Source organism: Vanessa atalanta, chromosome 25, assembly GCF_905147765.1.
Source record: "Vanessa atalanta chromosome 25, ilVanAtal1.2, whole genome shotgun sequence".
NCBI lineage: Eukaryota > Metazoa > Arthropoda > Insecta > Lepidoptera > Nymphalidae > Vanessa > Vanessa atalanta.
Window position 1 is genome coordinate 5468850 of NC_061895.1, and position 16352 is coordinate 5485201.

Here is a 16352-nt window from a genome sequence, read left to right on the forward strand (position 1 = left end):
ATATGTTTCGTTTTTGTATTCCTTTTGGTTTACCCATTTTCCTTTGTAATCTTTATCATCAATAATATCTGAGAGCATTTTTCGTTTTGTTTTGTTTTATACGGCTTCAGATTCTTGATATGCCTCTCTGTCTCGAGTGGTTTCCATTTTTGTTTTAATAATGTCAATTGAATTAAGTCGGGGTTGTAATTGTTTTTAATTTATTATAAGCAAGCACTATGGATCATTTTCTTTGTCAATACAAACTTTGTTATTAAAAAGTTACTCTGACAAGTACAACTCGTTTTAAAAATCTAAAAAGTTTCTATTAACTTGCGCTGTCATTAAAATATTTCAACACACCTTTACATTAACGAATATTTACATATGAATTTGTACACGTTCATTAATAAGCCTAAAGTAGGTGGTTGTAGTGTGTGTCAATAGCCAGATCTTTGTCCGTACATACACCTATCGCCCCGCCTCATTGCCTCTTTCATAGCGCTATGAAATTTACTATAACATCTCACCAGTTAACCAAGACCTCTTGTATCTATACACGCTCTTAATAAACCAATCAATACAATGTATCAAGTTACAACAGACGTACGTGGCGAAAGACACGGACGTCTTACAGTTTGTAATTTTAAAGATGGACTTTATTACAATGGTATAAGAGCTAACGAGAAATTTCGGTGGAGCAAAGTTAGGGAGTTGTGGGTTGGTGCGTATAACCGCATTTACATTTTAGAGATACTTGCAGGGAATAAATGTCAATTGAGATGGAAGACCGAGCGCGGATGCGAAGAATTGATGATGCAGTTATTGAACTCGTTGATAATAATCAGATTCTAGATGGGCAAGGGGAAAATAAATGTACTCTTATTAGAACTGTATTACTTCATTGTAAGAGCGCATAATGACTTTGGATTATCTATAAGAAATATCCAACTTGCAATTATAAGATATTTATTAAACAAATAAACTATAAACGCAGACTCAATGCGAACGTTTTAAGTTCAGATTGATAAAATAACAGTTAAAGACGATTAAGTCAAAGATTAAACAATTTTGACATTCATCAATTCGCTCGGTAAATGTCAGAAATGGATTAAACCGAAGTTCGGATTCATTCAGCTTATGAATCGTGGGAATAGTTTTAACATTACTCGTTATTTCTCGATCTTAAATCATTAAGTTACTTTAATTATATATCTATACATCAAATCCGGAATCACGTAATCAAATATATATAGATATATTACGCAACAAGCAATAATAACTTTTATTCAAAATAGACAAAAGGTTTATCTTAACAAAAAAACGAATAAATTATCTTGAACAGATTAAAATAAGAACACTGAATCCATCATGTATTTATCTTAAAGTCAATCGCGAATTCTAAATTTATGATTTGGATCGTGATTTAAGTTTTCTTTTTGCTAAGTTGAATATGTCTGAAACAATTAAAATTATTTTAAGCGAACTACTTACATTGTTAAATTACGACCTGCGATAAACATGTTCGTACATACCATTTGTATAAAACAGTGTTATTAATTACATTGTTTTTATATTATGGTATTTTTTATTGGTTGAATATAAAACACTAAAAATATTAAGTTCATCAGGGTCAGGCCAAGTCATTTGTTACTTTCAATTGAATATTGATTGACGCATTGTATTAAAGATTTCGAAACCGGTAGCTATTTAGAAAAGTATAGGAAGTTTGAGGACACACCCGATTCTCTGAATCCGATGAGGCTAAGGACTTTCGATCACAGCGTATGGTTCCACTGAGTGAATTCAAAAACCCATTACGATGAACATTATGAGGACCCCATTGTTTCGGTTGAATGAACCGGCACAATATCTTACGAAATTTCCTAAAAAACTACCTTAGTATAAATGTTTATTATGTCCAATATTATCTGATGCGGTCTCGCGTCCATTGTCTTTTTTGTTTTCCCCATGAGCTTATTTTTATATCGTGGCAGCCGTCAAATGAGATGATGTGAATTTACATTTGAGAAAATTAGATGTCCATAACGTCGGAATTGGTTTAAAATGTGTTGGATTTTTTTAACGCTTGATGGATTTCGTTTATGATTGTCTGGGATTTTGTTTTAAGTTTTCGAGTGTTTTAGATAATAACAGAATTACGTGATTTTTTTTTTTGGTTTATATTTCATTGTGTTGTTAATGTTTATTGCTGTTTTATTATGTGTAATAATGTACTATGTAGTTTTTGTCGATATTGTGCTGTATTTAATGCATCAAACGGAACGAACTTAATTTTTTGATCAAAAAAAAGTATAATTAGGGTTTAATTTTTATTTTGTGGTTTGAAACAAAGCTCCATTGTTCCAAAATCATATTTCTCCACCTATCATTCGAATCAAATCCACGAATTAAAAGCAATAAATCCGCTTCACACACGTATCGACGTAACAATAAACATTTCTATGTAGTTTTCGCACAATCACTTACAAAATCGTGAGCTATTAACGCTCGAAACAAGAAACTTAAGAACAAGTGATCTCTCTCCCTCATTTATAATAACCTGCTCTCACTAGTCCCTCGTCTATTATTACAATCACGAGTATTCATGCACGTCTTATGTAACACACCAAATTATCAAACTGTATGTTAACATCCATTGTGTTGTGAAGACTAATCTACATAAGTATAGGTATTAATTCGTCTTTCAAAACTGTTTTGTAAAAAATACGAAGAGATTTTATTACGACATGCCACGTCTGCCATAGGTTCAATTGTACTAGAACGAGTAATTCAAATTTTCAATGCAATAACTGTTACTGCAATGTATTTAGCTTGATGAGTTCTTAAATTTACTTTTAAATACCTAAGAAAATATAGTAACAATCTAGCAAGTTAGCACTGAAAGTGTAAATAAACAATACAATTTCACAGAAACCTTTTAACTCGTTATGCAATCAAAGATAGGAAACTTACGTCGAAGATATACTTCAATTCAAGATAACTTAACAGATGTATTAATACCAACAGATAACATTTTTTATTAACGGATAAAATCTACCGCCATTTTAAAAGAGTTGATTTACAAAAACACTTTTGTGATGTAATATATGTAGACGAGTCAACGATCACTCACAATGGCATAGCCCAGAGTGACTAGGAGAAAACATTGATTAATTACCATAATAATTTATTTGATACTCCAAAACTTGATGTTGGGAGGGGCCGGTTTCACGAGCTAGTTTAAGTTCCTTTTGAACTAAAAATGTTCGCCGCTCAAGACGCAAACGCAAACGGCGGCGTTTTGAATGATAGTGACTTGGATGTTATTAAATATTTCCTACACGATGAAAATACAACATTGTTCGTTTGAATATGATGCATGGAGGTGATTTGGCTGTTCCAAACAAAAGAATAAGTTTGGAGGAAAAGGAATGGTTGAATGTATCGCTTATTGTTGTTTTGGGTATTAGCATAATATAAGTATTTTTTGTAACGAATACATTTTTTTTTTTTATTGTTTAGGACTGCTGTCAGCCTTGAATCATTTGGATCAAGCTCGAAAGAATTCTATGCAAACGACCGTGGATTACTCCAGATATGTTAAAAGGTAAAGATTTTATACCAGAAATCCTCTATGAAATGTTTAATAACAATGGAGAATTTGTTTGATATTATCATATCAGACACCGTTGTATTTTTTGTATTTAGAATTGAATGTTCGTTACAGATATAGTTCAACGCTTGAATGCGGGTCATCCTATTGCAAGGACTTGGGCTATCGGGAGCATTTTCACTGCATGGACTGCACTGCCAGAGTGTTCTGTAAGAAGGAAGAAATGATTAGACATTTTAAGGTAGGAATCTTTTTATTATTTGTTTATTTTTAAAGATAAGTGGTTTTTATTTATGTATTATTCTAGGACTGCATAATAATGAGAGATAGCTTGAAGTCTAGTTAAGGTGTAAAAAGCTTTCCACAGTTTTCCTTAATTAGTCTACATAGCAAGTACTCGATTCAATGAACCTATTTTTATTCAAATAAGTGGCGTTTATTCAGTTGTTACCTTTTCAAAGTAACTTCAAAGTTTTTAAAGTTTTATAAATTATATAAATAATTAAATTGTTATGTTATTTTAATTTACAGTGGCACAAAAAACGCGATGAATCTTTAGCACATGGTTTCATGCGATATTCACCACTTGATGACTGCTCGGAGCGGTTCAGCGATTGTCCACACAACCGGAGTCAGACTCACTACCACTGCATACAAGATGGCTGTGATAAGGTATTTATAATAGATTATTATACAATCATTATAAAAATCATCGATACAATAATAAACTTATTAAAAATACCAGAAGGTTTAATTTCTAATATCTCTTCGAAATATATAAAACGAGGAGGAATTAAAACTCTGTATTACGCCAAACTATGGTCTCCGTAAATATTTATTAAAGTCCGCTTAACATAAACAATTAAATTTCAGGTATATATATCCACATCAGATGTGCAAATGCACGCCAACTACCACCGTAAGGATTCCGCTATCCTGCAAGAAGGTTTCCAAAGGTTCAGAGCCACTGAGAGTTGTGCTGCTCCGCACTGTATCTTTGCTGGACAAAGGACCACCCATTTTCACTGCAGACGACCTGGCTGTACATATACCTTCAAAAACAAAGCTGATATGGGTAAGTGTATCATTAAAAACGTATATATTATATTATGTAACCTATATTCATAATTAATCGATTTCACGACAGCTATTGTTAAGGGCGTTATTTGCGAAGGTATTATAGTTACTAAATGTATGTTCAAGCACAAGTGCTTTCTCTAATTCTGCACACTTGCTAGCTGATGCTGAGCTTAGGCGAGGAATCAACGGCACTACGTCTGTTCTGAAGTACGGGAGCGTAAACATTACACACAAACATCCGGATTCCGGAAACGCTATCAGTCATCAAAAACCTAAATGCTAATTTGAAAATAAATAAACAGTTTTAACATATTTTTTTATCTTCTTATTATCTTTCAATCTATAAAATTACATTGAACTTTAACACTTTACAGAAAAACACAAAACTTATCATATCAAAGACGAGGCTCTCTCCAAAGATGGCTTCAAGAAGTATATGAAGAATGAGGCCTGTCCATACCGTGACTGCAGGTTCAGCAGGACCTGTAACCACATTCACTGCATTAGACCTCACTGCAACTATGTTTTGCACTCCAGCAGCCAGATTTTCACTCATAAGAGGAAACATGAGCGAAAAGAACAAGAAATGAATTTTGGGTATGTACACTAAATATATTTAATAAGTCTATGTATCTAGATTAGAAAATTTATTTAAAATTCTGGTCTCTAAATATTTTCGAATCTTGTCCAACAAGTATATAAGGAAATAAGGTTTAATAGTAATATTTTCAAACATTTATTAGAAGAACCCATTATAAATAATTATTAATAACTAAAACAATTCAAATCCACAGCTTACCGACATCGATGATCCAAAGCGCATTAATGCAGCAAGGGGCAGACCTCAGCATGTACTCTCCTGGCGGAAATCTTCATGGCGATGACGATATGTCCAGTTCTATGATGGACGATTATCCGCAACAATTCGTAAGTTACAGTATACAATAAATTATTATTTATTAATTTAAGTTACAAAATTTAATGCTCGATTTAATTAATGCTTCTCTTCTTAAGTTCCATTTTTAAAAGACCTCTTATTTCTTAGAACCAGGCCTTAGTGGATGAAGTGTCGCGGAAATATATAGAAACATTCAACGGAGGGAAAGACGCAGAAGACAAATGCAGCAAATGTAGTGCCTTCAATAAGCACTACCATTGTTTGGCCGATGGCTGTAAATTAGCTCACAGGTAGGTATTTCAATTATAAAATCAGGGAAAAATGCCGTCCAATATAAATCTGTATCTAGAAATTACAAACTTCTGGTCTAATCTGGAGTTCATATATTTTGCAGTTGCCATAGTACTATGGTGAAACATGTCATGGAACACGAGCAGCAGAACCAAGTGACGGATGCTTACTTTGTTACGTACACTCGTCACAACCCATGCTCTAACTCAGCATGCCAACACATTAGGGACATTACACACTATCATTGTACTTGGGTAAGTTATTCTTAAAAAATGGTGACATTAATATCTACACTTTCTAAAAATATATTTTCAAATTGCTAAACTGTAATAAGTCTAAATAAGTTAAATATCATCAATTTGCAGGAAAATTGTGGAGCTGTTATACTGTCATCAGAAGATCAACCTTTTAGACGGCTGGAACATCATCGCCAGCACGCAATTTTAAGCCCAATGTCACCAAACTTAGCGGCCAGATTTGCACCAAACTTTACACCACAATTATCTGCCCAGCTACATCCAAACATGGCAGCACAGCTCGGACAAGTAACCAGTTTGCCAAATCTTCCGCCAAATTTAGCTCAGTTAGCCCAAATGGCACCAAACCTTTCGTCCCAATTGGCACCAAACTTACAAGCTCAATTGAACCTCGGCCCAAATCCCGGAATAGTACCACAACAGGTCAACCCATCCAGCTCATTAGATGAAATGTTTAGCAGGAAAAGAGGAAGACCTCCAAAGAATCGCGTTGTAGAAGTTTGGACTGATAATGTAAGTAAAATTTACACATTAAAGCTTAAAAAGCTTAAATTCAATATTCAAAATTAAATTTTAACGTGTGTTCATTTGTAGGTGACTCCACAAGCCATATTTACATCATTCAAACTACCGAAGAGCAATCAACTACCTCCAGTCATTCAATCGCCTGTAATAGCTACGATTGAAGAATTTCCCGTAAGTCTCATACAATATGTCATACCTAAAATATAATCAAACTATCACATTCTAATGTTTCATTAATTTTTGCAGCGCATTAGATTCCAACATTTCGAAGTATTTACAACACCAGAATCATGTTCCCAATATTATCCTAATTGCCACTTGAGAGGTACAAGACTTCATCTTCACTGCTTCAACTGTAGCTTTACGGGAGAGAGCCACATGACCATGGAAACACACATGAGGGAATCCCATGCTGTTTCCCCACTCTTAGATGGTTTTGATTATTTCTCCTCATTTGACCAATGCGGTGGAAAAAGTTGTTTCAAAAACCAATTGAGGTCGCATTTCCATTGCATCCAAGGGAACAATTGCCCCGCAATTCTGACTCAATATTCAGCATTAGCTACACACAAACACGGCAGAGGAACTCCAGTCATTAAAAGTGAGACGGAACCCGAGAAATCTTTTGAGGAAGCCAAAGATTATTCTATCAAAGAAAGGGCTTCGGCTGATAGTATTGCCTCTATGAAAGAGCAAGCTGAATTATTCACTCCTACTAACTTCTCTATCAAGAGTGAATTTGAAAGGGAACAGGATAACGTTTCGGGTAAGGGTTTTTCCTTGTAAAAATGTCAAATTTTGTACTATATATATTATTTGGAAGAGTTCCAATAAATATCCAAGTTCTATTTTGGTTTAATCTTTAATCCGACTCTTAATTCCAGTAGTCAAAGCGACGGGAACATTTTACCCATCCTCTCATCTCCGAAGCAATACATCATCACCATCACCGAGGAGCATCTATGATGCATCGCCATCCAAAGAAATGAAACATAGAGATTTCGACCAGAAAAAATCTTACGAACCTCCCAAAATGTCTGGACCGACAATACCGCCATCTTGTCACGATCAAACTTGTCCTCTGAACAAAAATGCTGGTGGTATGAATTTGCACTACCACTGCCCGCATTGCAGTCAAGCTTATGTAGATCTGAAGCTACTGTTCAGTCATATGGTGAAGAAGCACAGCAACAACATGGAGCCTGCACCAGTAGGCTTGGCCGCTACTAAGGTAAGTTATGTAAGTTACAAAAATTATATACATTTATAACTATACATATATCCAACAATTTTAAGAATTCTAATATTAATAATTTTGTGTGTTGAAATTTTGCTTAATGCTTATAGGGTATGTGTTTTTTGCAGGAAACCTTAGAGAGAGAATATCCAGAGATATCCATATTACCATCAACTGCATCTTCATCGAATGCACAAGTGCCTTCACCGAGTCAAAGACCTCCGAACCCAGCAGAACAGGTTATTATATTTTTTTTGTTGAATCTAATTAATTAAAAACATGATCAATGTTAAAGCCAAATAGTCAATCATTACCAGTTTTGAAAATATGATCTTTCCAAAAATCTATAATAGCACTTTGTCCAATTTACTTAATTATTATGTTACTTAGGTCCAAGCTGTTCAAAGCCTCCTCCTGCAGCAGTACCTGGCTGGCGGTCGCAAGGGAAGCCTTCAGGAGCAGTTAAAGATGCAGCAGCAGTACACAGCCTCGCTCGCTGGTCTGCCAGGACTCGCTCAAGTTGCACTGTTCTCTCAGGGGTGAGTACCTTATAATACTTAGATTATTTACTTATATATACATAATCATTTTATAAATAGTACATATATCAACGTGCCACGATATAAATTAACCCTAATAATGTTTTTTCTAGTGGCTCCGCCTTCCCGTTGTACCCAACGATGCTTTACCCACCAGAACTACTCCTCGAACAGAGTCTCCTCCAGACACACGGTCTACCACCAGGTCTGGACAAGGAAGCTGAACTTATTGCTAAGACGTGAGTTGAACTATTTTTTTGCAATTTTGTCATTTTCAATTATCTACTGCAGTAATTTTGTAATCGATCAGCTTTGTAATGTATCTAAAAAAAACCTTTTTCTAATATTTCCATATTTTTAGTCGTCTTCGATCCACTTGAACTATAATTTAAATGAATTATTTAAATGTAATACACAAATCATCTAACATGATCTTTATTTGATGTTAGCAGACGAACACACACACCACGAGGCCCGCACATGAGGGTTCTAAAAGACGAACCCATCCCAGAAGGCTATTTGCGGTTCCGTTTCAACGAAGACTGCGCTTACCAACAATGTGGATATAGGTGAGAATTATAGACTATAATATAACAGTCACTGAAACATCTTTGCTTAACATCCTTCTATAATTATCTGTCTGTCTGTGACTCTTTCGCGACCAATCCACTGAATTGAATTTGATGAATTTTGGTATGAAGTTAGCTTGAACCCCATGAAGGAAATGGCTAATTTATGCCTAACACCTGAATACCAACCCCTGAAACGTAAACGAAGTCGCGGGGACAACTAGAATAAATTGATTCTAAAGAATAACTACTTTCTTGCCGGTCTTTCTCTGTTCAAACTACATTTGCAACGGGCGTCAGTTCAACATTGATTTAATTTAAGAGCATTATTCTTAAGCATAAATATATATTCAAAAGAGATTGAATAAAATATATATTGATTCTTTTAGCAAAATTTTAATCTTCCAAAACATTTAAGGTCAAACCTGCCTTTGTTGTAAAACTAAATAAACATTTATGTCATTTAAACATTTCATTTACTTGTGTTACAGGGAGCATCAAACCCACTTCCACTGCACAAGAAAAGACTGTGGATACTCTTTCTGTGACAAAACCAGATTCGTCCAGCACACAGCCAGACACGAAAGGTAATAGAATGATTCTATTCTAGTATCAATATGGTACCTTTTTATACAGGACTGACAATGAAAAACGGTAGTGAGTTGGGCCTACAAATAATCCAATAAACTAAGACCTCTTCTCATTTTGAAGAGAAGAATTGGTGATTCCACGCGGCTTCAATGTCAATTGGATACCCATCCTACTGAGATTTTGTTGGAAAACGGGATGATTTATAAACACAAATTAAGCACATGAAGATTCAGTGCTACGTCCCTAAACTCACAGTCTTCAATTAATCCGTCGGATTTTAATTACATGGAACAATGAATTAATAACTTGTATGTGCAATTAAATATCAGTGATAATATTGACTGTAATCTCTTAATAATGATTTTAGACTGGACACGCTGATGGGCGGTGACTTCCAGCAGTACCGAGCCAACGTGTACTGTCAGAGGCCGGAGTGTCCGCACGCGTCTACATTCGGTAAGCATTGTTAGTGAATCGCTCGTTACTTTATTATATTACAACGGACTTTATTTCAATTCCTATTATGTTTTTTTAGCCTTTGCAAGGATTTATATAGTTTTCTTCCAGCCAGATACAAAATCAATTCAAAACTTTGATATAAAGTAAATTTCTTTGTTATGGTACAATATAGCTTTCCTTCAATAAACGCATATCATATAATCTCTCTCATTATAAAAGTTAAGCTCACCTTATATCTTAATATAATAATTTCGTCTATAATTTCAGGTACTGGTCAAAACAAAGCATCTCACTTTCACTGTCTCAAGTGCGACTTCGTATGCACTGACACGAATAAGGTGGTGGCTCACCGCCGGCAGCATCAAAAATTAGATTCTATACAAGCTGCTGGCTTCGAGAAATTTTCTCCCGGCAAAGGTAAGAAGGGATTGTAAAACCTATAAAATAAGTTATCTTTGATCCGACATTTTAGTCGTTGTGTTATGTAAATGATAATTAAAATAATTTATTTTATTTTGACAGGATGTGGTTACGAGCCTCAGTGCATTCACAGCAAGAAACAGACACATTACCACTGTCTGCAATGCGGTTTCGCCGTCCTCGGTCTCTCTCAAATGACCTCTCACAAGTACAAACACCAAGAAGCGAACCTTGGACCCTCCACTAGTGCGACCAACTGACCTTATACAAACAAGTTCAGACTAAATAATGTGAAAATTGAACTTTATCTTTATTGTAGGAAGACAGACATTTGTACTACAAAAAAAACGAAGAAATATTTTTTTTTGCAGTGTCGGCTTATACTGAAATGTTATGTATTGACTTTTCCTTAAAGTTTCAATTAGATATAAATGAATTTTATGTAAATTTATACGTGTTTCTTGATATTTCATCAGTCCACATAACTTATATTCCTACAAAAAGAACGATATATATATTATATGAAAAAGGAACTAAAACTGTCCCTTGTGGTACTCTGAACAATAAAATTGTTAATGTAGTGAAAACTTGAAGTGTAGTCCTCAATTATTGTGCCTTAGATGCAAAATAGTTTCTGAGATTAAATTTAAGATAAAGGCAAAACATATTGTGCCAAATTTATATAACGATGATGAGACGTACGCTCGTGTACGCGAAGACACGCGAGCTCGGCGGCGCGGAGTTGTATATACGTCGTTCATTTCTGAAATGTTTTGCAAGTTATACGCATTTTACAACTGATACGATTTTAAGGCGATGAGATTTTAGAAATGAGTAATTATTAAATGCATGTTCAAAGTGTGTATCCTAATATCCTGACCAATGTAGATGATAGTTTATATAAAGAATATTTATATTTATTACTTCCCCATGAGAAAAGACATTTTTACGAATAGTATTATTAATTTAGGTTTCGTAAAATAAATGAAGGCAATAAGAAATTGGGTTAAGAACGCCATTTTGTGCCTCGGAGGTAAAATCATGACAATACATTAGTTTGAAATCGTTTACAATGAAATTAAAAATGTACTACGGTAAATGTTTTTAATAAATTAAAGTAATTTATAAAATTTATCATTGAACATCTAAGATCTTGAATTCTGAAAAATGTTACGATACGTGTGCAGAAAACATTCATTGAAAACTATTTCAAACAACAATTAGTTTTTACACGCAAATTTATATTAAAAAAAAAACGTATTTAATAAAAATATAAAAACCGTCAATTTTTATAAAATGTAAATAAGATTAGAAATATATGAAAAAAAATATATGTTAATAAATTCTTATTGTTATACGAATATTGGTATAAAACTAATGTATAAATTATACGAATTGGACGTTGTACAGAAAATGAGTGCTAACAAATGTGATCCATGAGGTAGCCATAAAATGCCATATTTCATTTTAACGATAAAATTAAAATAAACTCTGCACCATCAGATCAGTATTAGTTACAATAATTTCAAAACCTTTGCATTCCTGTTTTATTCCCGGCTACATGCATAGTCCATTCCCATGTTAGTGTTAGACGAACAATATCGTCGAACTGTGTAATATGTTCGACGTAATGTATACTATTTTCGACGAACTTTCATTTAATAGTTCACCCATTCCTAGCTTGTATCAGTATTTTTTTAGTTTAAGTCCTGTCCTATCGTTCCTAAGCACTATCTTGTACACAATCAATACAGTCTTATACTTTAGATAATAATTACTTTCGTCGATTTTAATTAAACTTTTCATTTTATTTGTTATTAGTTTCTGTCATTTAATATGATAAAAGGCCGTGCCATAAATATTTAGTCATCGTTTCAAGTTATTTTGTATACTTTATCGTGCTAGTGTGTTCACTGATTGTATAACAATATACATCTAATATCGTAATTTCATATATTCTTTCGTCACCTAAAGTTGATTATTTAAAATGATTAATGTCATTTCGTCGCAAACTATTTCTTTTGCAATAATTATAAATATTTCACACATTATTGGTTGTTATCTTGTTATGTTATCTAATTTTACGTCCATGTTTTTTTTTCGATTCTTTTACGTTTTCGTCTTTCACAAACTTTAATTAATCAATTATTTATGTATTTTAGTATTACATAGTGTAAATTATTATTAATTAAATTAATTTTCCCTATCGAATACAGTATTTTGTCCGTTTAAGTATTTAAAATGGATTGTTCACAGGTTTAAGTAAATTTCTAAGGTTTTTACAAAATTTACGTGTATGTAAGTAATTATTTGAATCTGAATTCGTACGAATCATAACTGTAGCAGTTTGTTTGAGATTAAAAACGATTGGTATGAAAATAGCTTAGAGTTGTTTACCTCATGAGTTTTAGGAATTAAATGAGAATATATAATGATCTGGTATTTTTCTTTTTCTTCCCAATAACTTTCTCAACAAGGTAACTTCGTAAACACATCATGTCAAAGTCAAAGTCAAAAATCTTTATTCACAATAATATGGAAGTGTTATTAATCCATATATAAATAGTCAAAATCCTATCACCGGTTCGGAAATTAAAACCTCGGAACTGAGAAGAACCGGTGAAAAACCTCAGCGGGTTTTTTTTTAATTTTCATTTTACCAAGTTTTGATTTTATGTAAAACAACAATAAACATGTTTTCGTTATTTGAAACAGCCTGGCAGCGATCATCTCATTCCCAAGGTGTGCATGTCTTTAGATGATATTAATTTACAAACATCATATTAGCAAAAAATATTTTTAATGTAAAATAATTACAATTACAAATTAATTATTTTAGAAGATTCGAACGAATATATTCTGACTTAAAAAACTTGTCAAGACCGGAGAATACAAAATTGCTTAATTTGTGGCTATAATTGATCTCTTTGAAAAACAACGTGTTAAAACCTACGTGCAGGTCTAATGAAATTCTGCTATGTGTGTATCCACAAATTCGCTATTTTATGCAAGTCCGTCTGGTATGGTACCACTCAATCTTCACTTATTCTACCGTTGAACAGCTCTACTTAGTACGGCTGTGTTCTGATCTGAGGAAGCGCATTGGAATGTTTAATATTTATTACAGTGCCAATGGTAGATGGTGCCCACTTACCATCAGGTGGCCTGTTTAAAGTCTACCTGCTTATTAACAAATAAATTTAAAAAAATACAACAATTTGCGTGCCTTATCTTTTAAAGATAAGTAAAGTGTAGTATAGAAGTTTAATAATACTTAACACACTTTACCACATAGGTAGATCCATTTTACCTTAGAGATTTTTTGATAACTGTGTTTCAAACGTCACCAAGGTTGGAATTAGCTTAAATCGTAAGTTTGTGCTCTACTCACACCAAATAGAATTATATGAGAATATTTGCGGGATAATACAAAGGCGACGCCACATCAAACAATGCGGGAGCGAACCAACTTTGTATATCATTATCATTAACAACGGGTTGATTAATAGCAAATAATTATTGCGATAATTATCACACAGTATTTATTTATTTAAAACCGAAACTATATGAGATAAATGAAATCAAGAGAAGAAAACATATAAAAATAACGTTTTATATTTATAATCATGTGTTAAAATGTATATTATCATCATTATCCTCATGCCCTTATCCCAATTTTACTTGGGGCCGGTGCAGCATGTCTTCTTCTTCCATACTTCTCTGTGAGACGTCATCTCACAAGTAACATTCTTTCTAACCATATCGTCTTTCACACAATGTAATGTTTGACGACCTCCGTGATCGAGTAGTGTGTACACCGGTTTTCATGGGTACGCTACTCCGAGGTCCCGGGTTCGATTCCCGGCCGAGTCGACGTAGAAAAAGTTTTGTATGTTGTCTTGTGTCTGGATGTTTGTGGTACCGTCGTTACTTCTGAGTTTCCATAACACAAGTGCTTTAGCTACTTACATTGGGATCAGAGTAATGTATGTGATGTTGTCCAATATTTATTTATATTTATTTAATGTAATGTATGTCTTTCTTCCATGTATGTATAATATAATATTGAAAACCACAAATTGAAATGGACACTAATATTATAAATACTAGTATGGGTGGATGCTTGTAACTCAATCACGTCAAAACGACTGAATGGATTTGAATGAAACAGCACAGAGATAGGTTAGCTGGAATCGTAAAATAACTTTTTATCCCAAAAATATCTTTAACATGACTGACTAACTGAACCACCGACCACTTTTTTTAAGATATCTGCTTAAAGTGATCTTGTCAAATCAAAATATTTTGTATACAGTACATTTGGACATTATCTATGCAGAAATGCTCCAAACCACAAATTAAAATCAAATGCCTTTATTCATCATAAAAGCGTTACACTTACTTATTGATTGTCAAATTCAGCTCTACCACTGGTCAGGAAAGGAAGATACCCTGTCTTGAGAAGAACCGAAGAAATCGTTTGAGTATGACCGTGCAAATAGAATAATATTAAACGAAGATAAAAATCAAATTAAAAATCAAAATACGTTTAATAAGTTTTTTTTTTTTTTTTATTATTATTCTTTATTGTACAAATAAAACATGTACAGAGGGCGGACTTAACGCTATAACAGCATTTTCTGCCAGCCAACCCAGAATAGTGTAGGAGAGTAGTCAGTAGGGTGTGCACAGAAGTTAAAGAATAATTTTAAAAAATATATACATAGCAATACATGCCTATAAAGTATAAATAAACTTTAAAAAAGTGTGACGTGTTATGTCCTTTTTTAAAATAACTTGTATAAAATATTATACTAAAAGACGGCAAACGATGTTCGAAATATGAAATTCAGAAAAAAAATGAAATGGCATAAAACTCGCTAGTTCTACTATACATTCAAATAAAATTTTTTTATCCGGTCACTCGGAGCACTTGGTGGTCCAATCCGTCTTGTACGGATACAACACCCACTCACAAGATATTCATTCTATATAGTCCATGATTTATCCTATATAGTCTTTTCACGAGTCAAAGCCCCATGTAAAGGAAAACAAAATTGCATAATATCACATAATGTTGTCTTAGATTTTCGCGATTATTACACATTGAAATAAAACTAGTTTTTTTAACGGATTTAATCGCGTATATTAATTATTTTATTTTAACATCCCGACGTTTCGAGCACTTTGCAGTGTTCGTGGTCTGCCCGTGACCACGAACACTGCAAAGTGCTCGAAACGTCGGGATGTTAAAATAAAATAATTAATATACGCGATTAAATCCGTTAAAAAAACTAGTTTTATTTCAATTGCATAATATCACCGTATATCAGTATTCAATAGTGGTCTACGAAGTGAGGTTTTCCATAATAACGATGCAGATAATTGCGACCATTCACCAATATTCAGAACACCTATTATTAGATTCTACGAATAGCAACCCCATTCAATATAACACAATATTCATTGCAAAATTAATTTAGGAAGAGCGAATACAATATAGGAATGGATCAGGAAATAACGTTTCAGAAGACAATGGAGCTGTTGATATGTGGACTCGCCTTACATCAGCCTGAGGGCTAGCTTATTCTTTGTAAGATAAGATGCGAATCGACGACGATGTGTCATTGTGATGCAGTCCAGGACACCGTCCAGCGTAGGCTGGAGGCATGCCCCACCTGGAGTGTAGGGTGGCAGATCATTACCGCGATGTTTCGACCTCTCTGCTAAATCGTGACGGCGATCTACCGCAGATAAGAGGCGCGAAAGGCGTAGCCTCTTTCTGAGAGACCGTCATGGTCCAGAAGGGTTTGTCGAGCGGGAACGGGAAGCTGAGCTCGGTGGGCCAAAACGACAGGCTTTCTCTTAAAAAAGTGACTGCAAAATACTTC

General features: G+C 33.8%; 1 protein-coding gene across 7 annotated transcripts in view; it reads left to right on the top strand.

The window, feature by feature from the left end:
- The window catches only part of LOC125073681 (zinc finger protein castor homolog 1-like), an 81434-nt gene extending 68538 nt beyond the window's left edge, over positions 1-12896 (top strand). For 2 of the 7 annotated variants that reach the window (XM_047684633.1, XM_047684632.1), the window contains exons 9-28: positions 3505-3589; positions 3710-3836; positions 4127-4267; positions 4469-4670; positions 5050-5272; positions 5470-5602; positions 5721-5863; positions 5968-6118; positions 6230-6634; positions 6716-6817; positions 6893-7412; positions 7531-7886; positions 8012-8122; positions 8274-8422; positions 8536-8661; positions 8872-8991; positions 9483-9578; positions 9950-10047; positions 10309-10458; positions 10564-12896. In XM_047684633.1, coding sequence (XP_047540589.1) covers positions 3505-3589; positions 3710-3836; positions 4127-4267; positions 4469-4670; positions 5050-5272; positions 5470-5602; positions 5721-5863; positions 5968-6118; positions 6230-6634; positions 6716-6817; positions 6893-7412; positions 7531-7886; positions 8012-8122; positions 8274-8422; positions 8536-8661; positions 8872-8991; positions 9483-9578; positions 9950-10047; positions 10309-10458; positions 10564-10721 — 3596 coding nt within the window. In that variant the 3' untranslated portion in view covers positions 10722-12896. The remainder of the gene's footprint in view (positions 1-3504; positions 3590-3709; positions 3837-4126; positions 4268-4468; positions 4671-5049; positions 5273-5469; positions 5603-5720; positions 5864-5967; positions 6119-6229; positions 6635-6715; positions 6818-6892; positions 7413-7530; positions 7887-8011; positions 8123-8273; positions 8423-8535; positions 8662-8871; positions 8992-9482; positions 9579-9949; positions 10048-10308; positions 10459-10563) is intronic. The other 5 variants (XM_047684636.1, XM_047684635.1, XM_047684637.1 and 2 more) reach the window with 5 other exon arrangements.
- Positions 12897-16352: the final 3456 nt, after the last annotated feature.